The 26,722-nt window shown below is 36.8% G+C and overlaps 2 protein-coding genes across 2 annotated transcripts; one reads left to right on the top strand and one right to left on the bottom strand.

Annotated features, from left to right (window-relative positions):
• Nucleotides 1-13: 13 nt before the first annotated feature.
• Nucleotides 14-9,642, bottom strand: LOC102229568 (synaptotagmin-5-like). Its single transcript, XM_005795875.2, has 9 exons — nt 9,486-9,642; nt 7,917-8,147; nt 7,738-7,811; nt 5,952-6,068; nt 4,777-4,953; nt 3,519-3,668; nt 3,261-3,380; nt 1,746-1,857; nt 14-1,672 (listed from the first exon to the last, which is right to left on the bottom strand). The coding sequence occupies exons 2-9, from the start codon at nt 8,125-8,127 to the stop codon at nt 1,365-1,367; spliced, it is 1,269 nt and encodes a 422-aa protein (XP_005795932.2). The 5' UTR covers nt 8,128-8,147; nt 9,486-9,642; the 3' UTR covers nt 14-1,364.
• A 3,381-nt stretch (nt 9,643-13,023) lies between these two features.
• On the top strand, nt 13,024-25,109 carry uba2 (ubiquitin like modifier activating enzyme 2). Its single transcript, XM_005814919.2, has 17 exons — nt 13,024-13,245; nt 14,901-14,984; nt 15,069-15,139; nt 15,796-15,860; nt 15,945-16,045; nt 16,138-16,259; nt 16,381-16,448; nt 17,657-17,778; nt 18,380-18,479; nt 18,615-18,769; nt 19,826-19,919; nt 20,060-20,172; nt 21,480-21,635; nt 21,717-21,813; nt 22,826-22,931; nt 23,023-23,165; nt 24,109-25,109. The coding sequence occupies exons 1-17, from the start codon at nt 13,105-13,107 to the stop codon at nt 24,321-24,323; spliced, it is 1,953 nt and encodes a 650-aa protein (XP_005814976.1). The 5' UTR covers nt 13,024-13,104; the 3' UTR covers nt 24,324-25,109.
• The last annotated feature ends 1,613 nt before the right edge of the window (nt 25,110-26,722 follow it).

Below are 26,722 nucleotides of genomic sequence, written 5' to 3'. Positions count from 1 at the left end.
TATTATGATGTCATTAACAATATATTACTTGATACTTGTATTAGTTGGTATTTTTATTCCACTAAAGGGAAGCTATACAACCGTACAATGAACTTGTCAATGTTTAGCAGGTTAGCATACAGTTCCTACTTGAAAAGTATTTTTAATAAACAAAACAGCAGGTGGCAGCAGAGATCACTCATAAGGACAGAGCCTGGCTCTCACATCAAACTGGAGAAAAGTAACTAACTGAATCCAAAAAGTTTTGGTTAATTGAATGCCGAGTCATCAGGATCATTTTTATTGTTTTGTTGCATACAAACATTAGGATACTCTAAATAAACATGTTTTAGTAGTTATAAAGGTACCAGGTAGCAGACAGGTAATGCATTAATTAATAGAATTGAAACATTTAATTTTAGGGAAAATAAAAAATAACTTTAAAAAACATTTAATGTTTTTTAAATTTCCACATTTGCTAATTTGTCAAATGTAAAAAGTAGTAAGATATTTTTCAGAGGTTTTAGTAGAAGTAGATTTTCAGATAGCACTAAGACAGTTGTGGTTCCATTAACCATAAAATTGCACAAATTGAAAGAACAAAAATACATTTGCTTGATGGAAACACGCCAATTTCAAACAACTCAATTTTTTCTATAAAAAGCTGTGAGAGGATGAGGTGAGTTTTCAGTCGAATCGAAATAGAAACATTTCACAAAACTGCAATGGAAACACTTTTTTCACATCAAACGAGACACATGATCAGCAGGTGGATGTTACTACTGGCAAAACCACAAAGAAGGAGACGACAGGAAGTAGCAGGAGGATAATGGGGTTTTTTGGATAATGTGCAGCTGGCTCCACCAGAGCTCTCACGGCATCGCAGTTCAAAGAAAGTTGTGTCATTTCAACATGTTGAATCCATCGCTCTTCTGTAAACTATTATTTCCCCAAAACATCGCATACGTAGCTGCTCCCAGGAAGGCGGAGCTTGTCACTCCAATGCTAGAATAAGAGGCCAACATCTTCTCTGATTGGCTGAATTATGAATATTATTTCATGAAGCTGTTTACTTCCAACGCTGCCATGATTTTTAGTAACTTATTATGGGACTAGCCTTATTCCCATGTGACTTTAATTTAATTTCTTATTTGATGGAAACACTGTAGTTGCAAAATTGTGTTTTTTTGACATTAGCAGAATATCAACAAAGATTTGCGCACATTTATGATGGAAAGGCAGCTCAATAAAAATGATTGTTCTCATGTTTACATATCTGAGTGTAGCTCCATCCTGTGGAGTTTCATCACGGTCCCTGCAGGACGAGGTGAACACGGATCGACTCAAACAGCAGGAAACTGCTCCAGATGTTTCTGGGCTGCAGCTTAAAGCAGCAGGCCATGCCACTTTGCTACAGGCTGCCGCACCGAGCGCACCATCAAGGTCCAGTGCTCGTCCTCTGAGCTCCTGTCCTTCCCCACACTCAGCTGTCCCAGCAGACACTTGTTAGACCTCCCAGTCGACTGCATCTCATACACCGAGACTGAGATTTTACACTGCTCCACTGGGACGTCTGGCAGGGAGAACATGAGGACCTCATTGAAGACGGTGATTGGGCAGCGGGGGACAGCAGAGGTCTTCTGGTACCTCAGCTTGCTCTGGTTGCACTGAATGCTGATCCTGGCATACATGACTGAGTGAAAATAAAGTGAGTCAATGTGGAGATGTGTGAAATTTTTATGTTTGGATTTAGGTTTAGGAATCACCTGCATCAGAGGACGGCTCAGCGATGGCTGTTCTGACCTTCAACAGGCCGACCTCCAGCCTCTGAGAGGTCGGAAGATACTTTAACGTCAGCAGCACTTCTCCAACCAAATCCTGTACACAGAGAGACATAAATATAGATAAATACTTTATTCATAAGAAAAATTTATGTATCCAGAAGTCCAAAACATGCAACAAAAATAAAATAAATTAAACAATAATGCTGCTCCCAGGAAGGCGGAGCTTGTCACTCCAATGCTAGAATAAGAGGCCAACATCTTCTCTGATTGGCTGAATTATGAATATTATTTCATGAAGCTGTTTACTTCCAACGCTGCCATGATTTTTAGTAACTTATTATGGGACTAACCTTATTCCCATGTGACTTTAATTTAATTTCTTATTTGATGGAAACACTGTAGTTGCAAAATTGTGTTTTTTTGACATTAGTAGAATATCAACAAAGATTTGCGCACATTTATGATGGAAAGGCAGCTCAATAAAAATGATTGTTCTCATGTTTACATATCTGAGTGTAGCTCCATCCTGTGGAGTTTCATCACGGTCCCTGCAGGACGAGGTGAACACGGATCGACTCAAACAGCAGGAAACTGCTCCAGATGATTATTTAAATAAAGAGGTTGCATTGCAATATAAACATTAGAGCTGCAACGATTGATCAAACTAATTGTGATTAATCCATTTTTGAAACAACAGTCAACTAACTTAGTAATCCATTAATCATTAGCTGGAGTATACAGACTCTAAAAATGTTAATTCACTGGAATAACAACACACTCAAAGCAGTAATTAAGCCAAAACTATTAAAAAATATAAACAATTTGCATTTAAGATGAAAAATCTTCTTTGTCTGTAAATATGTTCTGCCCAGAACTCCTCAAGCGGTTTTATTATAAAATTCTGCAAAAATAATCTCATATTAAGTATCTTTTGGTGTCTAATTACTAATTAGAAAAATAAACAGATTAGTAAAAAGTATTTTTTCTAGCTTTTTTTTAAGCTCCAGATGCATCCTGTGCTACAAATGATCAAGCGTTCACTAAACGAATACTGTCATTGCATTATAGGCAACAAGATTTTTATATTCGTATCCAAAAAAGTAACTGAATTAAATGCTTATTTAATGTATTAATAAGATCAAAGGCATCTGCAGAATATGCCAATTTGTTTAGGATTAATAGATTATTCGTGGTTTATTAAAGTAAGATATTAGCAAACTAATGACTATTGTAGTACAATAATCATTAGTTTGCTGAAAACATTTCAAAACATCATTGCAGTTCTATTAAAAATAATATGGCTTTTTTTACTGGCTCTACTTTGACCACTCCGCTCTACTCTGAAGTGATCATGTTTCCACAAATTTAAATCTCAGTTTGCATTCTCAGTAAATCAAGCTGTAAAAATACTTTCCATATTTAGAAAGAAAAATAATTTCCTTCCCTAGTGAAACAGGAGTTACAGTTTTTGCTTAACTTGCTCAGCTTTAACTTTACCTTCTGTGGAATCTGCAGATCTTCTTGAAGCTCCAGAGGAAAAGAGATGTTCAGCTTCCCCAAAGGAACCCTGACCTCTCCCAGCACCGTGTGTCTGGAGAACTTATCAAAGTCCCTCACCTGATTCACAGAAACCATAAACCATGAAAATTATTCTCTAATCCACCAGTTTAGATTAAATCTACTGCAGTCAGTCTCTCTTCTGTTTGGTAAAATTATAGATTATGTAATGCAAGTCATTTTCGGGTGGAGCGGTACCTCCATCCTCAGAGTGATGCGGTTAATCATGTCCTTGTCTTGCAGAATGCAGCTAAACTGGTCTCCATATAAAGGGTTACAGCTGCCTTTTACGATGCGGGTGCGCCACTCCTGCAGCACCGTCCACAGCAAAGATGGGGTCGCTTGACCCTAACGGGATCACCGTAGACATAATTAACAGGTCAGCATATGTTTACCACGTTTCTTCGACTTACAAGCAAATTTAGATCACAAAAGACATTTAAACTATCTCAAAATTAGGGTGTTTTCACACCTGATAGTTCAGTATGATAGTTCGGTAGATTTGGTTTGACTGGGGATAAAAATTGCAACATTTGTTGCATTTTTAGCTGCTCCGGTTCTCTTTCACACTGCACTGTCACAAACGATCCAAACCCTTTGAAAAACCTTTTCCCCTCCTCGCCTGTGGGGGCGCTGCACCAGCAACCACTGAAGGAAACAACGTAAAAACCTCTGAAGAAGATACTGAACACAACTTTGGACTAGCGTCAGATTGCAGAAGTTGTAGGATTTCTCTTTTGTTGTTGGTAAAAGACTACAAGCCATTTCTCCTGCTACCACTAAACTCGTTTGTTTTGGTTGTATTTACCCAGAATCCCCTGTATTATAGTCCACTTCCTGCTTTTGGAACGGTCTACAGTCCACTTGGTATTCACATATGCATTCAAACCGCACCAGAGTTCACTTCAAATGCATATGTGAAAGCCAAGCGCAGTGGAGACAACTCCCAAACCAGGAAGCAGACAACAGCACAGGGCATTCTGGGTAAAAACAACCAAAACAAATGCATCACTCTAAAAAAAAAGAAAGAAAAAAGGCCAAAAAAAGAAATCTGACAGCGTTATTTGTTTACATTTTAAGAAGAACAAAGTTTCTATCAGTGTCTTCTTCTGACGTTTTCATGTTGTTTCCTTCAGTGGTTCTTTGTGCAGCACCCCTACAGGCGAGGAGGGGAACAGGTTCATATCAGAGTTTGTTTTGTTTGACAGTGCAGTGTGAAAGCAAACCACAGCACTTGAAAAAGGAACAAATGTTGCAATTTTGGTCCCACATCAAACCGAGTCTAACGGACTATCAGGTATGAAAAACACCTTAAGATTTTAGTTGGGCTTTTCTAGTTCACCACTTGAAAGGTCCAGTGTCCCCATCAGTGTCTTCCCCTCAGAGCACAAACATTTCATGCTGGAGTTCAGGAATAAAACAAACACTGTTCCAATCAACACATTCACAGCTTTACCTCCTGGCTTTCCAGCTCAGTTCCCTCTGATCCGGCCCACATGAGGCGAATCTTCACAAACGGTTGCAGGCCTGACGTCTGGCTGCTGCCCACCAGCCCCTCCACCTGCAACACGGTCACCACCAGAAACGCCTGCAGCTGGTCATAGTAGACGGAGAAACGCAGCGAGCCGTGAACCTGATGGAGGAAGTTTAAGGTGAATTTGAGTTACCCGATTGTTTTTTTCTTTATAATCCATCTTCATGCATCTTCTCCATGGAAGCGTACTAAGATGTGCTTGAGATCTCCAGAGTAGTAAATTAAGAGTAAAAAATTACAAATTGTTTTTGGATCCGTTCACACTGCTGATTGTAATTTTATCTGTTCATGTAATCTATCAATTATTATGGATTTAGTTTTCCACACAGTGTTACTTCATTTCACTTATTGGTTGCTCAGTAAGTGTAAAACAGTGAAATTGTGAAATATCTCTTGTTTATTTGAGGTTTTATTCATATAGTTTTAAGACCTGGTGAGGATCAGGTGATCATTGTGAGCACTACTGACAGCCATTCAACAATCATACAAGTTTGGCCGCCCTGACCTGGTGGTTGATGCAGGTGGAGTTCTGCTTTTTATCAGTTAATTTATTTAATTATTGCAGATAAATTTAAAATTTTCTAACATGACAAATCTTATGTATTCATGACTTTTGTGCACCCAAATCTGCTTTAAATTCATTTGCTACACTTGATTAAGTACAGAAGACCTGATGTTTTTATTACTCTAAATGAATTACATTTTTTCTTTTTTTTCAAATGAGCTCAAAAGAATTTAAAAACTGGATGCCATTTCTAAAAAGGTAAATGTCCAATGATTTACACATCACTTTTCTTTTTTTTTACAAAGAAAAAACACAATTGTTAACTTAAAATATTGCATATTTAGTTGATTGTTGTGTAGGTAACAAAAATAAATAGATAAATAAAATATCTATTTTATTTATTTACTTTTTTCTGTCCAACACCCTTACTGTATGGAATTAAGAAAAACATAATAACTTAAAAAAGATATGAAGCCAACAACCTAACTTGAGACCATCTGCAAACTGTTAATCCTTATAAAGAAATGTGTTTTATAGCAAAGAGGGGAGTAAAAAAAATTAAGAATGATTGCTATTTTTCAGTATCTGTTACCCTGTTAATGGTTTGGTGATCCCTCATGTCGCTCTCTGCGCAGTTGGACTCTGACGGAAACGAAGCTTGGGACAAACATCGAGTCAGTCGGCGAGCTTCAGAACGCACATCCTCCACCTGCAGACAAGAGTTTAGATTAAAATACTGACTCCAATACTGGTTTGTTTCTCACCAACAATGTCTTACAAAAGTATACTTTAGGGTATTTTATTGAGGCTTTCAGGTGATATTCCGGTGTTAGACTGACCTAGTCAAAGTCCAGATATAAATCCAATGGAGAATTTTTTTTAATTCTTAAAAACTGATGTTCATAGACTTTCTTCATTCAATCTGGGATGTTTGAGAAGAAGAACGAACTGAAGGAAAATGTGGGGAAAATTGTGGAGGCATTCCTTAAAACACTAGTGGCTGGTGGGTCTATAAAGTAAGATTAGGGGTTAGAATGAGTCCATCTCGCAAAAAGCCCAGATAAAATACACCAAGGTTTGTGGTTAAAACATGAGAAAATGTGAAAAAGGTCATGAAGTGTGAATGCTTTTCCAGAGTACTTTGATTTCCCTAATACCTGAAATAAATCCATTTAAAATTCTGCATTTTATTAAACTTTCTGTGTTTTACCTTCAGAATTTATATCAATTTAAAAAAATATAACCAGAATCTGAGAGCAGGTTTAGTCCTGACCTGTAAAGATGTCAGCAGACTATCCAAATAACTGGATGAGTAAAAGTCAAACACATCCGCCATGCAAGAGATCAGAACACAAACACCACACCCATCATGTGCTTTACAGCCCGCTTCTCCTGCAGACATGTCCAACAGAAATGCGTCTGAAAATATTTCTTCAGACATATTACTCTTGACATAAATATGATTTTCTGGTATTTATAATAACTTTAGATCTAAATTACTCTTGGGTTGCCAGATTATGCCCTGAATCCTTCAATACAGTCATATTCAATAAAGTAATAAATCCTCTGATGAGGTTTGAAAATAACAACTTTTATCCGATCTTAAAAGTATTTTTTATTAAATCCAAATTTCAGTTTTTAAAGATAGTTTATTTTAAGGGTCTTATGTAATAATCTAATATCAAATGTTGAAAATCATAATAATTAACAAAAATAAATGCCTTAAAAACATCAGTGTGTGGAATTCATCTATATAATGTGTTTCACTCAGTTAAACACATTGTAAGCATTATTGACAAATAAACTGTTACTGATATTAAAACTTTTTAAAATATGACTGTATTTTTATATTTCTGCATGAATTCTGTAAAGCTGTGCAATGAACATACAAAGAACATATTGTGTTATTAAAATCTCCTTTATTTTCAGGTTCTTATTTAACTTTAATTTTATTTTATCTGTAAATACTTTATTAATATACAGTTGGCAATATTGTTTTAAGATATTTTCATATTCAGTTGGGTATATTTTGTTACTGTGATGCTGAAACAAGGGAATTTTCCCTATGTTGGATTAATAAAGGACTAGGCTATTATTTTCTATTTTCAGGTGAAATTTCTTTAATTATTTCTCTCTTTTTTGTAAATATTAAGCTTAGAAAATATTTAGGATTTAGAAAAATTTGATCCAGGATGACATTAACGTTGTATTATTTATACTTAGAGAAGCATTATGTTATATTTACGTTACAAAATACGATTCTGTGCCCTGAGTATTGACTGAAAGGCAGCAGGTTGGTTTTTTAATCTCATCATCCAAAACTTAATTTCTCAGTTCTTCCTAAAAGCCCAACTTGATTATAGACAGTTTATAATTACTTTAGTGCTTGGAGGAGAAGCGTAGTTTTCCGCTCCTGATGGTTTTTCCTCTGAATACAGCAGATCGGTGTTCACTACGACAAAAAGCATAAAAATCCATGAATCAATTCAACTGTTTCCTGACTGGACACCAGTTCTCATCAGATTAAGCTGCTCTATGTGGCAGCGTGACCTCTGACCTGTGTCCTGATGCGGGTATGATGTATGCGTCTCAGAGAAGCATCTGAAGATCTGCCAGAATAAGATTGCCAGCGCCACCAGGAGGAGAAGGATGGAAATTCCCAGAATGCAGTACTTGACTGCGTCTGAGAACGGCATCCTCAGCTCTCCGGTGGACAGCAGCTCCACATTGGCTGGAAACTCCACAAAAGTCAGCATGTCTCTCCACATCCATGCAGCCGCTACAAGCTCTGCAATACAATACAATCAGAATGACATGTAAAGTTTTAGAAATACTTAAGTTTGTTTATTTTTTAAAAGAGACACTATTTGGTTTGTAGGCATGTAGAAAGGGAACATGTGACACTTAAATACTTTGTGGAGACTTTTTTTATACAGTATTGGTATTTAATAGCCAAGGACATGAGTCAAACTGAAGGCCTGGGTCCCAAACCAGGTCCACCATAGCTTTTTATAATTAACTATATTAGAATCTGATTATTTAATGAACTCCCCACACAAAAAAATAAGCTTATTTACACAAACATAACCTGCTTGTCTTGTTTTTTGTATTTTAAAAAATGTCTGTACAGACACATGTATTGTTTTTTGTTTCTTCCCCTTCCTGCTTTCTGTACCAATCAGATTTAAGTCTTTATCTTATAAGTTCCCAACACATCAATATTCCACTGATTTCCTTTGTATTCAGTCAGACTCTCTTTTTCTCCTTGTTTTGGAGATTTTATCTTTTTAAGTTTGGCTCTGGTTTTTGTTCTCTTCTGAATGTCATTCCAGATTGTACGGTACAGACTGTTATTTCAGTCATTAAAAATTAAGTTGCTACACACCTTCTTATTGATTCACACTCTATGTCTAGTCTCCAACAGTTACAGAAAGAAGATGCTATTTCAAAATGAATGGTTGGTTGACATGGTTTATACTTCACAAGAAAAGGCAACTTTTTAAAAAAGGAATGAACTTACGATATAAGCAATTTACTAAGTAAATGTTATGGCAAATGAATATGTAATCAGTCCAGCTAGCTTAATAGGTTTAATCCTGAAAGACAAAATATCCATTTCTGAAGACAAATTAGGATAAATTTAAGCTTTGGGGAGTTAAAATGCCTTACACAACTAATTTGCAACACATAATCTGTAAAGATCATAAATATAGAGACAATACTGTATTGATACTGTAATTTTGTTTCTTTTATTTAGCATCAGAAGTTAGGAAAATGAGCAAAATGCCTCCTTTAAGATAGAGACATTCAGGATGTTCTTCTGGGATAAAAAGAAAATGATTATGGCTGCTGCTTGGTTGTAGGCAGACAATATTATCTCCTATCAGATTAGCCTTAGTCAAATAACACAGCCTGCTCACTCACCATGCAAATTATGTTGAATGTTAGCAGGAAACTGAACAGGTGGTATTCCCAATTAAATAATATAAAACCTACATTTTTTCACACACACTGTATAAATTCACTATGAACATTTCCTAAAATTAAGAAAAAAACATTGTGTACTTTTTTCTAAACCTAGCAGCTTCAACCTGTAACAACTCAAATCACATAAAAAACACATTACCTGCTGAACTTTATGCAATCTCACTTCTTTTCTTCCAAAAATTTGTATTCCCATGCTGCAGATCCATATTCAGACCCATTCAGTGGTCAGAGAAATAGGAGAAGTTTCCCTCTGAGAGCAATTCATATCATATCTTTGAACTGTTCCTCCTGCTGTGCAAACTCTAGACACTCTGACACTCCCTCTCCCTGCTTTCTCCCTCCTCACACACTCAACACATGACTTTCTGCAGGGCATTCTGGGGAAACAGGCTGGAGAAGATTTCAGGGATGTTTTAGGAAACTTATTACCTGCGGTACATTCCCCTGCAAAAAAAAAACAAAAAAAAAACAGACAAGAAATAGTAATTTGAACCAAAGGATTATTTGGGTAATATTTTTTCAATATTTTGGTATTGAATATCAGTCAGGCTTTGTTCACACTGTAGCCGGAAGTGACCCAATTACGATTTTTTTTTCCTTAATGTGATCTTTACCTGATCTTTTCATGACAACCGGAACAACACAGATCAGATTTTTTTTCGAATGCAAAAAAGGCCACTTGGATATCCAATACGTATCTGATATTTTCAAATATGACTTAAATCTGAACAGCCACATCGCATACATAGACCTGAACATCACTATTCTGCGGCCTGATACGCGAAAGCGGGAAGAAAAACAGCAACCATAGTGAGGATTAAGTTGTTCAGCATTGAGCATTCAGCATTCACACTTGCATTTTCATAGGAAATGCACACTTTCTAGTTTGTTTATTTACTTTCGGCTGAAATGGATTTCCATAGGTAACTAGCTACCCACTTATTACAAAATCGCTGGATGAAAAATTGCTACAGTCAAAAAGGGCTGAATAGAAGTGTGGGTAATTGTTCCTCGACTCTTTATTCAACTAAAGTAATTGTACACAGTAATTATACATACGTATATGAAGACATATTTTTTTCTGTGCTGCTGGAAGTGAGTTATCCAACATATAAAAAGAAAAATACATAAAATAGTCCAGCAGCAGTGAGACTAAAAGATGAATAGCATGTATTTTCCTGTCATGAACTTTAACCTTTAAGGATCCATCTCCTGGATTGTTTGTAATTTCTATGAACATTGGGCGCTTTGTCTACTCTTAGTTTAACAGCTGTCTTAAACATGTTAATTATGATAATGTTTCTTATTGTAAAATTATGGACTTTAAAAAGTTCATAAAATATCTGAAAGTTTCATAGGGAGTCATGTTTAATACGTTCATTCAGAGAAATTAGAATCACGAGTCATTAAAAATAATTAGATTGTACTAAAGGTTTAATACAATCTAAGTTAACCAGCAGTTCCCATTACGAGTATACAATAATATAGGTTAAAATTTGGGATTAGCATTTAGGTTAACAGCGCCGCTTAGTGGGCAGATATGGAATTAATTTTTAAATTCATTATGCTATTTTGTCCATCCATTTTGAAGAGTCCATTTCTGTTCTTGAAGCAAGCATCAGAAACTATTTGAAATATAAAAAGCCACAAAAAAGTGATCCAGTCAACAAGTTTAAGGCATTAAATATTTTTTATTCAATTAAGTGAATACAAATTAATTAATTTGCCGGGACCTAACTATCATTCAGTTAAAAATTCCTGAAAAATATTTAATAAGCTTTCAGTTTAAGTTTCTCTCTCTCTCTTTTTTTTAACAGTCAAAAACACTAAAAACCTGAAGCCACATAACTGTGACTCGATCACAGATGACACCGGTGTGTTCTTTTCTGAAGCAGAAGTCATACTTGAAAGCTGGCTGGAAAGAATTTATGCATCTTGTGGATATAAAATACCACATCAAGTGTGTTTTATAGAAATGGGGGAAGGCTCTGAGCCACAATAAATTATTTCATTTTTTCAACTTCTGTTCTGAAAAATATGACATTTTTTTTCTTGCTTGCGTTACACAGCAAGAAAATGTAATTGAAATCGAACTGATTTGAGAATCCAAACACTCATTTGGTATTTTTTTACTGTTGTTTTGTTGCTGATGATTTTCTGGGAGTGAGAGGTCCCTTTGTTTTGTAAAAAGCACAAAAAATCAGTGTTGTATAAAGTACTGAAATCTCAGAGTCAAGTAAAAGTACAAGTACCTCTCCAAAATACGACTTTGGTAAAAGTCGAAGTCACTGACTGAAATGTTACTTGAGTAAAAGTCTTAAAGTATCTGAAACTTCTTGTACTTAAGTATGGAAAGTACTGTAAAAATGGATGTACTCAAGTAATGTAATGAAAAGTACAAGTAAAAAGTAAAACAAAGCAAATGCAGTTTGAATGACATTTTGTATATTTTGGTAAACTTGTCAACTACACTTAAAATAATGTACACAACCAAGTGCAGGCAAAATTAAACCTGCTAATAGATATACCTGCAGGCATCATTTAGTTAAGAAAATTAGGTGCTTTACCTATAGCACAAGGTTAACTTAACCTGCTTTACAACTGAACCAGCTTCTTAGTAAACCCTCCAGGACAGAAAATACAAAGTTTTTGTAAGCCTTAAGTTTTCCCTTCAAGTAAGGTCAGTGCTGAAAATGAGAAAAATAAATAGTACAGAAAAGGCGGCCAACATGAAGAAAAAGATCTGTTACGATTACTCTACTTCACAAATCAGTGAATCAGTCAATAGGTGGTGCACACAACTGGTCATTATGCAAAAGAAAAAAAAAACCAGAAAACTTTGGAGCGGCGGGGGGGGGAGTGTGCTGCCCACTGACGCGGCTCAGGGATTACGTCACACGCAGCGCCGTGCGCAGTGCCCTACAATGCACTGTAAGCTATGTAATGTGTTTTGAGGCAATTGACCAAAATCCCGGACAATTTTTAAATTCCCCCCGGACATCTTTTTAGGTCTGAAAAGTAGGACATGTCCGGGAAAAAGAGGACGTCTGGTCACCCTATCACCAGCTGGTGGTTCCCCTGGAGCCGTGTCCGACGTAGTTGCAGTCGTTGTGGTCTCCGTCTCCTCCTCCATGTGGCTGCTGCTGATTGCGAGACTTGCGTTGTGTTTAATGGGAGAAGCGAAACAGGTGTATCCTATTGGTGGTGATGAACAAGCCCAGGCAAGCAGGCTACGGACTTTGTTCGGTAGCCTGCTTGCTACTTGCTAATCAGTAGGTGGGGTCAAAACACTTCGTTTCTCTCTCTCGGTTTTTTGTAACGAGTAACTAAACCACACACTGAAAATGTATCGGAGTAAAAGTACGCAATTAAGTTCGGAAATGTAGTGAAGTAAAAGTGAAAGTCATCAAAAATTTTCATACCCGAGGAAAGTATGAAGTACTCCAAAATATACTTAAGTAAAGTAGTGAAGTATTTTTACTTCGTTACTATACAACACTGCAAAAAATCATTTTTCGTTTCTTTTTAAAGAACATAGCTGGACAATAGTCAAATATTGTTGTTTTGTATCACAAATGAATCTCACCTCTTCTTAGTGTAATATCGTGGCAGTAATGAACATCTGTTGTTGCAATTTAACCCAAGAAGAAGAATCGAGCCGGCGGTGGGCGGGCCGCTGAAGAACGAGAGTAGCTAGCTGTTAGCCGCTAACCACCCGGTGCTGCTTGCAGGATTTGCTCTTACGTCTGTGCATCATTATGGTCCAACTAGTGGGTTCCCTCCGAAAAGAGCTGGCTGACTCTTTGTCCAGCTGCAAGGTTCTGGTGGTGGGAGCGGGAGGTATCGGCTGTGAGCTGCTGAAAAACCTGGTCCTCACCGGCTTCAAGAACATTGATGTGGTTCGTTCCGTTTCTGCTTGATGCTAGCAGCTAGCTAGGTCTTTGTGTTACTGGGGGGCGGGTGTGTGGGTTAGCAGTAATTTCAGAGTCGCGAGTTTCAGGGTTAAAATGTTTATAGAGAGTGTTTGCTTTGCTATATGTTAAGACCCAGGGTTGGAGTTTTTTAAAAATATGAGCGGAGTTTCAGTGTTTTATTCAGTATTTGGCGCCATTATTGCTGCTACCTTAGCCTACAGAGCCTCACTGACCGGTGGGTTGGTTTAATTTCAGGAAGGACAAACATGTCCACAACATCAGGGCTCAAACTGTTCTGTTAAAGACTGGCGCTGGCAAAGCTGGTATCTTTATAAACTGTTATTGTAATAATGAAGGAAACCTTGACTAACAGGCAAGCAGCTGAGCCAGAACCATAAACAGAAGCGCAACGAGACTAAACAGCTTAAATAAAGACACAGAAAAAATGGATTTCTTGTTTTAAACGGTTTAATAATTTAGAGAAAAACTAAAAAATATTCAATATTCATGTCGCTCTTGTAACTGAAATTAATCAGTCCATCAATTCCAGATGAGAGCATCAAGAATAAACTGGAATATCAATGAAAGTTTAAATTATTTCAATAATTGAATTCAAAAGTAAAACATTGATTCATGATGCACAGTGACCGGGGGTGGGTCAAGCAATGTTTCCATCAGGAGAGAAGAAAAACGTGCACCAACACAGCAAATCATTACTGGAGTACACACACTCAAAAAAGAAAGAAAACTTAATTCAGTTTTCTTTTTACCTAAGCAGTAATTAAGTAAAAAAAATAAATAAATACAAAAATGTAGACGTTTTGCATGGAAGATAAAAAAAATGTCCTATAAATTTTCAATTCAATTCCAGAAAATCCGCAATTGATAGCTTTAGCTTCTCTGGTTCAAATCCTGTAGGAAAAAAAAAAAAAGCAAAAACAAATTTCCTAAACGCCTTTTGCTATCCAATTATTAATTAGTTAATCCCCCTCCCCCCCAAAAACAAAAAAAAAAAACAGATAAATCCTGCACCGTATTGATGTGAAGTCGAGCTTTTGAGAATTTTTCATTGAAGGAATGCTATTATTGAATTTTGGGCAATAAAATCTTTATTTTCTTGTTTTAAAAATGCATTGAACTATTTATTTACACATTTTAATGTATTTCTTATATTGTGGTTAAATAAAAAATCTGCAGAGTGTGCGATTTGTTTTTTATCCCATTAATCGATAGAACCATTGATTACTAAAATAATCATTAGTTGCCTTACTACAGTAGTTGACATATTAGGCAGTATTAGTGGAGCTTGTTGGGGTTGCAGTTTCCAGGTGTTTAACTTGGTAACAATGAAAATAGCTCATTACAGATTTTGCCAGGTTTTCCTTTAACTCAGGGATTTCAAACCACATTCTTCAAGGGCTGCTTTTGCAACTTTGAGACACTTCTGTGAAATGGCAATTAAATCATTTGATTCAGACATGCTGGTCATGGCTAAAAGTTGCAGGACATCTGCTGTAATGAACGAGCGTTTGCGATGCTGCTGCAGAGGCTACACGGCGAACAAAATGGAGCAAATACCAATATTTCCACTTTTAGTTTTCTTTCTGGGATGTGTTAAATAAACTTACTGATTTCTGCAGATTGACTTGGACACAATCGATGTGAGCAACCTCAACCGTCAGTTCCTGTTTCAGAAGAAACATGTCGGCAAATCCAAAGCACAGGTGTGCAAACTCCAAACAGCCGAGTTAACGTTCTATTCAGTTGCATTTTTAACACTGATGTCTTTGGTTGGGTTGTTTTTCCAGGTGGCCCAGGAGAGCGCCCTGCAGTTCTGCCCTAGCGCAAACATCACAGCCTACCATGACAGCATCATGAAGTGAGTCTCCCTTTTTGTACAGGAAATAAAAGTGTAATTTATGTTTCCAGACCTGCAATTGATCATACTGATGATTAATCAGATTGTAGAATTGTCACATTCTGCAGATATTTTGTTTTGTTTGGCCACTTGAGCTTTTTTTAATACATAATTAGAAATACAATGAGGTGGAAATAAACCACTAAATTACTTTTTAAATGAGATAATTAAAATGTTATAGCTTAAAACTTAATAACATTCCTTTAGTGAATGCTAGATCATTTGTAGCAAAGGATGCATTTGCAGCTAAAAAAAATTCTTTCTAAGAAAAGCTCAGTCCTTTGTGGTTTACTTAACATTTGATTAACTGATTAATAATTATATGCAAAAAGTGCGTAATAGGAGATTTTGTTAACAGAATCTGAACCAGGTGAAGCTAAAACTGCCCCTTGAGGAGTTCTGGTAGAACATATTATAGACAAAGATGTTTTTTACCTATCTTAAATGCAAAGTCTATATATCTTTTGTACAATTTTAACTTGATTACTACTCTGTATGTGTTGTTCTTTCAGCAAATTTTCTTTTTTAGAGTCTATATACTTCTGTTAACTATTAATCAATAACTTAAAGTTAAACTTAAAGATAAAGTTTCTGATGAGTTGTGTTTTTCTCAACAGCCCTGATTACAATGTGGAGTTCTTCAGAAAGTTCATGTTGGTAATGAATGCTCTGGACAACAGAGGTAAGCTAACATGGCATTATTTTTCATTTATCCCTCCCTTTGTTCTGAATCCAGATGATGAAAGTAATGGTCTTCTCCCTCTAGCTGCCCGTAACCACGTCAACAGGATGTGCCTGGCAGCTGATATTCCTCTGATAGAGAGCGGCACTGCAGGGTATCTGGGACAGGTCACTGTCATCAAAAAGGTAAACGTCCACACCTTCATTTGGCCAAAAAACCCTCAAAACTTTAATTTTTAGTTCCTCCTGCTCTTTATCTCTGTCCCTGTTGACACCAGGGAATGACGGAGTGCTATGAGTGCCAGCCAAAGCCGGCCCAGAAAACTTTCCCAGGATGCACCATCAGAAACACGCCGTCCGAGCCCATTCACTGCATCGTCTGGGCCAAGTATCTCTTCAAGTAAGACTTACAACAACGGTCATAAAATTATTTTCCTTCTATTTTGGAAACACTTTTCTATTATTTGGGGTTTACATGTTCAGTCAGTTAGTTGGTTGTGATTTTAGTGTTTGGTTTCTAGCCAGCTATTTGGAGAAGAAGACGCAGATCAAGAAGTCTCACCAGACACAGCTGACCCAGAAGCTGCATGTGAGTCAGATGCATTCTCCTCGGCTGTTCAGAGTTTTAAACTAGAACTGCAGCTAACGGCTATTTCAGTAAATGCACAATAAAAAAATTGTTGCAGTAAACTATATTGTTGTTTTGAAAACACTTTGAAGTAATATGTTGATAACGGCTGTTTCAATAATCAATAAAATTTAATTGTGTAAGAATAATTTACACTAAAACAGAAAGATATTTTCAGTGCAAAAAAACAAAACAACAAAATTACCAAAAAACGGTAAATAAAATAGAAATAAAACCCCCACCAAACCGAAACATAAATAAAATGGATTACCTAGTAGGGCAAGGCGATATGTGCTTAAAGTTTTATCACAATATTTGGCACTAATATTGTGATAACGATAAAAGTGAATATAAGAACTATCTGTAACATATATTTTAGGTGACTATTTGACTGTAACTTTGTGCAACAGCAGTTATAGCCCCACAAACAGTGACGTGCGGTGAGTTGGTGAGGCACTGACTTAACCATAATCAGATTTACAAATCTCCCTGCAAGAAAATTTCGCGCATTCGGAAATAAATTTTCCGGTTCGTCCGTAAAGCTACACTTACGTTAATCATCTAATGCGCAGCCGCTCGCAGTGTTCAGTCTATCCTCTCACCTGTATAAATACACCTGCAGCGCTCTTCCCCGCTGTTAACTCTAAACCGCCACCAGGCAGCAAAAGGAGAAAAGCTGCCTTATTCCAGGCGTCGCGTCAGTCATTTTAAGGAGGATTGGTCCTCCGAAAAACGACAGAAACATTGTCATGAATCAGTAAAATCTTCAAAGGCCGAACTTGAAAACTGGATGTTATGCTGCTAACAGTTAGCTTTCGTCAACAACTCAGGCGGAAGTGAGAGCGCTGCGCAACGCAAGTAATAACCCGGCCGAAACACGATGCATTAAATAATAAAACATAACTTAACGAAGCTTCAAGGCAGATCAATTTTCCTCGAGGAATTTTATGAATCGAGGTACTCGAATCACTCAAGGACTCGTTTCAGCCCTACTAAATAGCCTTTCTTTTAGTCTGTATAATGAATAATCAGTTACTGAATTAGTAGACAATTATTTCAATCATCGATTCATCATAATTAATTGTTTCAGTTCTATTTTAAGCAACAGTGATCTGAAAGCATGCAGGTGATTCTCTTTAGTGAACTGAGAGAACTGTTCGTGTGAACAGGGAACCCTGAAGACACGGCTGCCCGCGCCACGGCCTCGGAGCAGGACGGCGACATCAGGCGAGTGTCCACCAAAGAGTGGGCCCGGTCCACTGGTTACGACCCTGTCAAGCTCTTCAACAAGGTGACAGTAGAACTATACCCAGCAGTTTGATGTTGAATCTCTTCACTTTGCTTTATTTATCAATGCTGTGGAAAGAAAGAAATTATTTCTTTAAGTATAAAGATTCAAGCTCAAGTGCAGATCTTTGCTCCAGTGTTATTTTGTGTTTTTATTGTTACTTCTTTTCCACTTTTTACTCATCATTTAAACTTTTTTGTCATTAATTTGGCTTTTTTTCTACTATTTTCTCATTTTTCTCTCCAACTGAGCCTCATAACTTCTTAGAGCTTTAATGTTGGGATCACAGTTCAAAGAAACAAATTATTGTCCCGTTATGAACACGATGCTTTTTTGAGTCTGTATAATCTAGTTAGTGATTTATCGATCACTAAATCAGTTGACAATTATTTCAATAGTTGATTCATCACGATTAATCGTTTCAGCTCTAGTAAAACTACAGATCAGCTTGGTTTCTGTTCTCACCAGTCAGGCGGAAGTTTGTTTCGTGGTTTAACAAACTTTGGCAGCGTTCAGGTCGCTGTAATCTGAACGCTGTTCTCTGCGACGTCATCGAATCTGACTTGCCGTAACAATCTCTGCTCTGATTGGCTCTCCTCCAAAGCTCTTCAAAGATGACATCATGTACCTGCTGACCATGGACAAGCTGTGGAAAAAGAGGAAAGCTCCTGCTCCTCTGGACTGGCAGCAGCTGGAGAACAGCGGTGAGTTCCTGAGATCGAACATAAGTTAGTTCTCTGGCTGCAGGATGAAGAAAATTTGGGGTTTTATTGGGTTGTTTTTATGAATTCCCTGAGTTTCTGCTGTCTGGGTGATTAATTCATCTGTCATGGTCTCAGCCCATCCTCAGGAGGAGAGTCCAGCAACGTCCGGGCTGAAGGACCAGCAGGTTCTGGATGTCTGGGGCTACTGCCGGCTGTTCCGGCACAGCGTGGAAACGCTGCGCGCACAGCTGCAGGAGAAGGGCGAGGGCGCCGAGCTCGTCTGGGACAAGGTTCGCTCCAGAGGAAACACAACAACAATCGTTGATAGTATCAAGAATATTGCTTAGTTCTTACAGCCATGCATAGACGCCATCCAAGTTGGTTTTTATGGCGTCTATTAGCTACTGTAGCTAGCAGCGCGCTACTGCAGGCGCCGTTACTATTCATTGTATCATATCCACAAAATCATACTGTTCCAAGGCAGGAATCTGACAGAAATATTCATAGTGCCCTTATTTCTTATCTCATTTCTATAAAATATGGTTTAGATTAAACCTGAGAAATTTTAAAACATAAACTTTGTATTCTTCCTACACATAAATCTGTAAACAGTTTGGTTTCTACGGAGGACTAAATTAATTTATCTTTAATATTGAACAATTAACTTAATTTGACATAAATTCGGTTGTAGGAGACATTGTTTGTTACATACTTTATGAAATATTTATTCCTATTTGATGACTGTTGTGAATGTCACCATTTTCTACAAAAAATGAGGCAATTAGTCAAATTATTGTCATCAAACTTTTAGAAATTACAGCAACTGCAGTGCGCCACAACACAGAGAAAATAATGCCGAAAAACAACTCAAAACCGCTTTTATATTGCTTGTTTTTTACTCTCTGTTTCGGCTTTATGCTACACACAAAGACCTGTTGCTATGGCAACTAAGGGACAACTGCTCCACCAGCCCGTAGAGCAGAAATTAAGTTCAAGTGTATCAGAAATCAACTCCAAAAAACACGCAAACATTTCCCAACCCAAACAAAGTACATAAAAAACCCAAAACGGAGCATTCAGTTTATCACAGTTTTATGTTTTCAGGGTTGATGTTTAACGATTATTAGTAAGTGGTAATTTAAACACATACTCTACTGACTGATCTGTCAGAGTGGATGTGTGTGTTGCCTTTTAATTTTTTAGCTGAACCTAAACACACTTACATGTTAAGGTTGTCAAAGTCAAACTAGTATAACTGACCCATTTATTATATATATATGTATATATCTAGCCACCTGACTTGTTTACAGCATTGTTTTAAATCATTTCCATCTTCTTGCTGTCAGGATGACCCTCCAGCAATGGACTTTGTTACTGCAGCAGCAAACCTGCGTATGAACATCTTCAGCATGAACATGAAGAGTCGCTTTGATGTAAAATGTAAGTTTTTATTTCTGGATGCTAGAAACAGCTTCTAGAAATCTTTTTGAAAGATTCGTGAGGCGGATCTCAGCTTGAAGACAAGCAGCACTGGTTCGGAGTTTCAGTAAAACGTTTTTGTTTATTTGTTTTTTGTCTAGCTATGGCAGGAAACATCATCCCCGCCATCGCCACAACCAACGCTGTTATTGCTGGACTCATTGTGCTGGAAGGACTGAAGATCCTGTCTGGAGAGCTGGAATCCTGCCGCACGGTTAGTCCAGCAGGCCTCTGTTATCCACAGATATGATGATATGTTAACACAAGGTTTGTTGGGAACTCAAGATAATTTTGGATTTCAGTTTTCTCAGTGTGTTGAGCTTTTAGAGATCACCTCTTCACCCTCTGCTCAGTCACATTGATCCAGCTTGGCTCAAAACATTTTTGGCTTCAAGTTTTTTTTTTACATTTATGTAGCAGAGATTTCTTTCAAAATGTTGCAAAGATTTCATCCCACTAACTTCAGACTTTCAGAGACATGAAGACGATATTAAAGTGAACTTTCTGTGAAAACCATTGTTAAATATTGGTGCATTTATACTGATTATAAAATTTGCTTCACATTAAGCGAATAAGATGGCGTAGAAAAATTAGAATTATTTCAGTTACGAGGATAAAGTCATACCACAGCAGAAAAAGCTGAAATCTTAGCATAAAAAAATGTCAAGGTTACGAGAAGTCGTTTTATCGAGAAAAAGGTTTGATTTATAAAGATCTGACGTGACTAACTGAGCAGGTCTTATGATTCTTTCTTTGAAATAAACTCAGCAGTCCTGCTACCGATAATAATTTGATGCTGATGTCTAAAGATGTAAAACCGATTTCAAAGTATAACTTCAGATGATGCTCAACATTATTCATTTAAAATTTTTAAAATGTTTTTCATGTAGGAGTTTTCATAAAATTACTACTTCATTCTTGTTATATTATGACTTTTTGTCTTATAATTAAATTTCTGAGCCTGGCCCTAATATTCTGTCATTGGTGCAACCAAAAAATAGTTTGGTTGCACCAATAATGACAGCAAATTAAATTATAGCCTATTTATATTTTAGTTTTGCTATCAGAATGTTTTATTAACAAACTATAATATTCAACCATAAGTTAAATTTCACTGAATATATTCTTTCTGCTAAAGACATAAAAAGAAGTCGCTTCACTTTACTGCATTCATTCCTCCTGTTGGTTTTGTTTGCTTGATTTAAAATCCAAAGTTTGTTTATGTTATTTATCAATATTAATGTTTTGTTTTTGTTCATCTTCCTAATGAAACTTAATTTAAAAATGGTGTCACTTTAACCCTGGCTTGATTCCAGCTGTTAAAACCTGCAGGAAAACTTTGTTCCTTTGTTCCAGAACCAAAACGCGTTCTTTTCTATCTCCCACAAACTCGATATGTTTGTTGACCTGCTGTTTCTCCTCTGATAAGAAGTTTTAAAGCGTTGGTTGGGTTGGGTGGTAGAGTTCAAGGACAAAATCTCTGACTTCTCCTTTGTGATCCCTGGTGTCCATTCGTTTCAGATCTTCCTGAATAAATGTCCAAACCTCAGAAAGAAGCTGCTGGTGCCCTGTATTCTGGACAAACCCAGTCCAAACTGTTACGTTTGCGCCAGCAAACCAGAAGTCACGGTTAAAGTCAACGTGCAGAAAACGACGGTTCTGTGTCTGCAGGACAAGGTAAACCCAAACTGGAGCCAGTTGTCACTGAGCAGACACCATGGAGCGAAATGATGCAACGTTGCTCTGATTTCTGTTCAGATCCTGAAGGAACGGTTCGGCATGGTCGCTCCGGATGTTCAGATAGAAGACGGCAAAGGAACTATCCTCATTTCGTCAGAGGAAGGAGAGACGGAAAGTAATTTAAGCCATTTCTTCTGACTCTTATATATTTGAGGCAGATTAAAGTTTGTTAAAAACAGAGTTAGGTAGTAACTAACTCAATTACATTTACAATTGCATTTACTTGAGTGCCTTTTTGAAAAAAATATACTTTTAGGAATATTTTTACTACGCTGTACTTTTTATTTTTATTGAGTAATTTTATTCTGAAGTATTGTTACTCCGATTGGAGAAAAAATTCTGTATTTTCTACCCTCTGAATGAAAAACAAACATGTTTTAACCAAAAATTCACCAGACACAGACACACACCTGTTTTTGTTAGTTTCATACATTTTTTTATTAAATGAAAATTGTACTTTTTGTTATATGAATTATCATTTTTGTCCTTAAAATACCAAAATTTTTACTCTGCTTTATATTTTAGTCCATCTGATGATGTAATTTTTAAATATGAATGGTTGATCATTTGATCAGGTACTCAGTTATTGTATAGTAAACGTCTCACTAGATTCGTTTTTACTCTTGAGTAATTTCTTATATGAATATTTTTACTTGAGTAAAAATATGTTGAAGTAAAACTACTTGAGTAAAATATTTACTTGAGTACAATTTTGGGTACTCTGCCCATCTCTGATTAAAAGTAATTTGTTTTGAACAAACTGTTAATTTAACTTCATACGACTTAGTTTGGTGCATCTTGATCGAGCTTTCTTTGGTGCATATTTGGTTTAAAACAATGATTTGAGAAAAAGAAACATTTCATATTCTGAGAATAGAAAAGGTGGCAAATGTAGGAGAGCACAGTTGAGATAGCGCATCGTCCCAGACTTGGCCACGCCCCTCTATCTTTTGGCTCCACCCACTTTTTTGTTTGTTTGTTTTTTTGTTTTTTAGAATTTGTCTGTAGGGGATTAGATCCATTTTAAGGCCCACAACAAGCCTCATTCACTGAGTCCCAGTCCGCTGAACACAGTTTTGGATCAGTTGGATCTGTGATTTCTAATCTGCTTTTTTTTTTCTTCACAGCCAATAACAACAAATTCCTCTCTGACTTTGGGATTCGTAACGGCAGCCGTCTCCAGTCTGACGACTTCCTTCAGGACTACACGCTCCTCATCAACGTCCTGCACACGTGTGTGACCGACAGATCAAACTTTTACGTTTCTTCTAAGCAAACAGAAAATATAGATATAATATGTAATATCATTTGTTTTTGTTGGCAGTGAGGAGCTTGAGCGAGATGTGGAGTTTGAGGTGGTGGGCGAGGCTCCGGACAAAGCTCCGCCCCCTCAGACCAACCAGGAGGAAGTCAACAGCATCACCAATGGCAACAAAGACTCCGCCCAGCCATCCACGTCTTCTAAAGGTCAGCATCAAAACATCATTTAAATTTTTTATCTTATTTTAAAGATGGAAATGTCTTCATTGTGTTTTTGGCCTGATGATTTTGCATGTTTTTATGCTTCCATATGGGTTTCAGCTGCTTCTAAAAACAGACCAAGCCTTAAAAATAAACAGAGCTGTGTTGTTTTTGTTTTGTTTTTTACTAATCTGAAATGATGATATCAAAAATTAGAATTCTGAGTTTAAAGTCAGAATTCAGATAATTCAGAATTGTTTCAGAACTCTGACTTTTGATCTGAAAAGATTAAAGTCAGAATTTTGATTCTGATTTTTGTCAAAACATGTGGAAAAAAGAAAATAAAAAAAGACTTACTTTCCTGGAAAAATTTCTCCAGATCCCAACTTAATTTTGTGAGATCTAATGGGACATAATGAAATAATCACATAACATTTATGTGAAGCTGAAAAATGTGTGTGAAAGTAAATCTGCTTTATTTTTTATTTTTTTGGTGTCTGGAAACTAGCAACCCACGTTAAGCACCAGCACATTTGGTCAGCTGGTTTTACTTCTGTATGCGCTATACAATGGCTGTTGGAAAAGACAAGTGTTTTGTTGTTGACTTACCATCCAGAAACACTTGCTGCAATGTTGCTGGTTGTGCAGGAGGCTCTACTAGTGTCTTTCAAAGATGGACGGTTGAGTAGTTGTACATCTGTTTGCAGCCATTTTTATGTGAGTGTAAACGTTGAGTTGGGGGCGTGACCAGCAGCAGTTTGTTTGGATTTAAAGTGACGGGAGCCCCTAAATCAGCTCAACACAGGCAGAACTGAGTAGGCTGAGGTCTCATTATCTGAGAATGATTTTGTGCAAAAAATGTTATGAAGATATTTTGTTTAGGCCATAGATCCATCCTAACCTGTTCAAAGAAGTATAATAAGTCACCTTTAATTGTCTTGGATTTCAGCTGCAGCAGACGATGATGACATCATGATAGTGGACTCTGATGAGGAAGTGGGAGCACCGTCCAGCTCTGCGGCGCCGCCGTCCGCCACCAAGAGGAAGCACCGAGAGGACTCAGAGACCGGCGAAACCTCCACCAAACGCCCACGAACGGACCAATCAGCTGCAGCCACTGCGGCAGACAATGACGAAGACGATGACATCATCGCTTTGGACTAAAGCTCTGAAGGACTCTGATGAAATCATTATGTTTTCAAAAAGACAGTAGGCTGAAATCAATAAAACCGCCAGTTCAATGAAGAACACTTTCATCTTTTAGTCCCCGCTCCTTTTTCTGCTTTCATGCCGACTTTCAGACATGACTCTGTAAATAGATTCAATATTTTAAACAAACTTTTGAAAATGCAGTAAAGTTTGCATATTTTTATTCATTTAAGGTCTTGAACTGCTTCTCTTGATGGTTTCAAAAAGGCTTTTTTTGTACTTTTTTTTTAATAAATGTACTGTACTCCTCATGCAACACGAGTCAGGATGTCAGTGGAGGTTTTTGTAAAAAAAAAAAAACAGTAAAAGAGGTCAACAGTCGTTGATGTCTTACGGGTCCAGTCATGCACACACACTCAGAGGTTCTGGCCATAAGAGTGTTAGTTTGCTACCTCTTTTCCACGATTAAATACGTTTTTCTGCAAATGTACTAAAATCTTGTTTAGTTTGGCCACACTAAGGCCTCTGGTCTTTGGAGAATCCTCATAAGTTATACAGAGAGGAGCCAACATGGCCGCCAGGGAAATTAGAGCTGCTTCAGTTTCCTGAAGCTTACGGTTGCTGTCAGGGTCAAAGGTTAATTTGACAGAGCCGGCCTTCAGAACCACAAGTGCGGTTATTTACTGTTAAAAGCTGAATATCTCCGGTTGCTGTGTGTCCATTATTTCATATTGGTTTTCTGTTTATGAAGCGTTTGGACCAATTTAATGAAGATAATAAATACAACAGTTTCTGACCTTTTTCTGTCGAGTTTCTTTTTGGTTTTTGTGGTTCTGTTAACCTGAAATGATCTAACAAAATCTCAGACTCAATTTTAATGTTTTACTGAAATTATAAATCAGAATAATCAAAATTAGTAGAAATTAATACTTAGAATATACAACTCTCTGCAAAATGAATCTACAGGAGTTTCTTTGTAAAGCACATTTCAAAAACAAGGCAGCTCATAGTGCTTAAAAAAACATTTTAATGTTTATATTAAAACAATGTTTTGACCTGTAAGCATGAAACAAATCAACTGCACTGAACTTAGTTTAACATATTCCTGTTTCATCACTATTGGCTGCGTTGACACTTTGCTTTGGTACTGGCAGTGTCGTTATGGTAACCATCATAGTGTAAACACTGCCTGCTGAGCATAACTCAAAGGATTACTAAACTAAAAATAAAGGTTAAAGGTCACAATGTTTGTTTGTAAAATGTTCTTATCTAAAGAAACATACAGTTCTGGAACATTTATTAGCACACTGCTAAGAAAGAGGTTTAGAAAAGGCTGTGAAAGGAAATATTTGTATTACAGCAACATAATCGTGCACTGAGGTATGTTTATTCACTGACAGTTATTATACAGCAACTTGGTTCAGTTACAGTACAAAACATTAAATCTCACCAAGTTTTTCTAGTGCAAATATCTCAGTACTCTTGAAATACAACAAAACTAGCTCACAAGTAACTTTTCAACAAAATATATGAGCTTGTTTTAAGTCAATTTTTGAATATTGACTAAAAAAAGTACTAGTTCTTTTTCACTTATTGCAAAATGCCTTGTTATTAGTAAAAATAAAGGCAGTGGTGCGACCAACTGCTCCACAAGAACAAAATGGACCAAAATTATTCTCAGTAAAACAGTTTTCTGAGTAACAGAGCAGAATATAATGTGAAATATGAGAGCCAGAGGTCTAAATATTTGTTATTGATGTATTTGCTGTTCATCAGCTTGTCTGAAAACAGGTAACAACTGATTCATTAAGGTGTTTGCAAAGAATGTCAAAAGGAGCTGGGAACAGACTGGTTCACCTGGGATGTGGTGATGAAATCAAATCTGAGAAAAGCCACAGATTCATGTTTACCTTCAGTTTCCACAGCTGAGTAAAGTACACACCTTATGAGTTTTTGTAAACAAAGTTACTGGCCTTCGTCACTCAGAGGTGACGTTAATGATAAGCAGTGATGCAACGCTGAGGTTCGTAAACAAGCTGAAGAAAACAGTTTAATTGGACCAAAAGTCACTGGGTCTGAGAGATGATATGCCTGGAGTCTTTTATAACCAGTTTCAATAAGATTAATACAAATACAACTTTCCTTATCATAAATTAGGAAAGTGAAACCAAATGACAACATCACAGACTGATAGAAAGTGATGATTTCATCCTGCAGGGTGATTTAGTTTATCGTCTAATGAATATTTTATTTTACTACGTAAAGTTTCTTTCTTTTGACTTACTTTTTATTTTTTTTAAAAACTGTGAAATCAAGTTCAGTTGCCTCTTCAAGTACACGGATTCTGACATTGTGTGTAAATAAGGTAAAAACCGGAATGAAACCTTTAATAACACAAATTTCTGGGTATGCCA

The sequence above is a fragment of the Xiphophorus maculatus genome, chromosome 2 (assembly GCF_002775205.1).
Source record: "Xiphophorus maculatus strain JP 163 A chromosome 2, X_maculatus-5.0-male, whole genome shotgun sequence".
Taxonomy (NCBI): Eukaryota; Metazoa; Chordata; class Actinopteri; order Cyprinodontiformes; family Poeciliidae; genus Xiphophorus; species Xiphophorus maculatus.
Note: the sequence above shows the minus strand (reverse complement) of the source record. Positions and strands in the feature narration are given on the sequence as shown.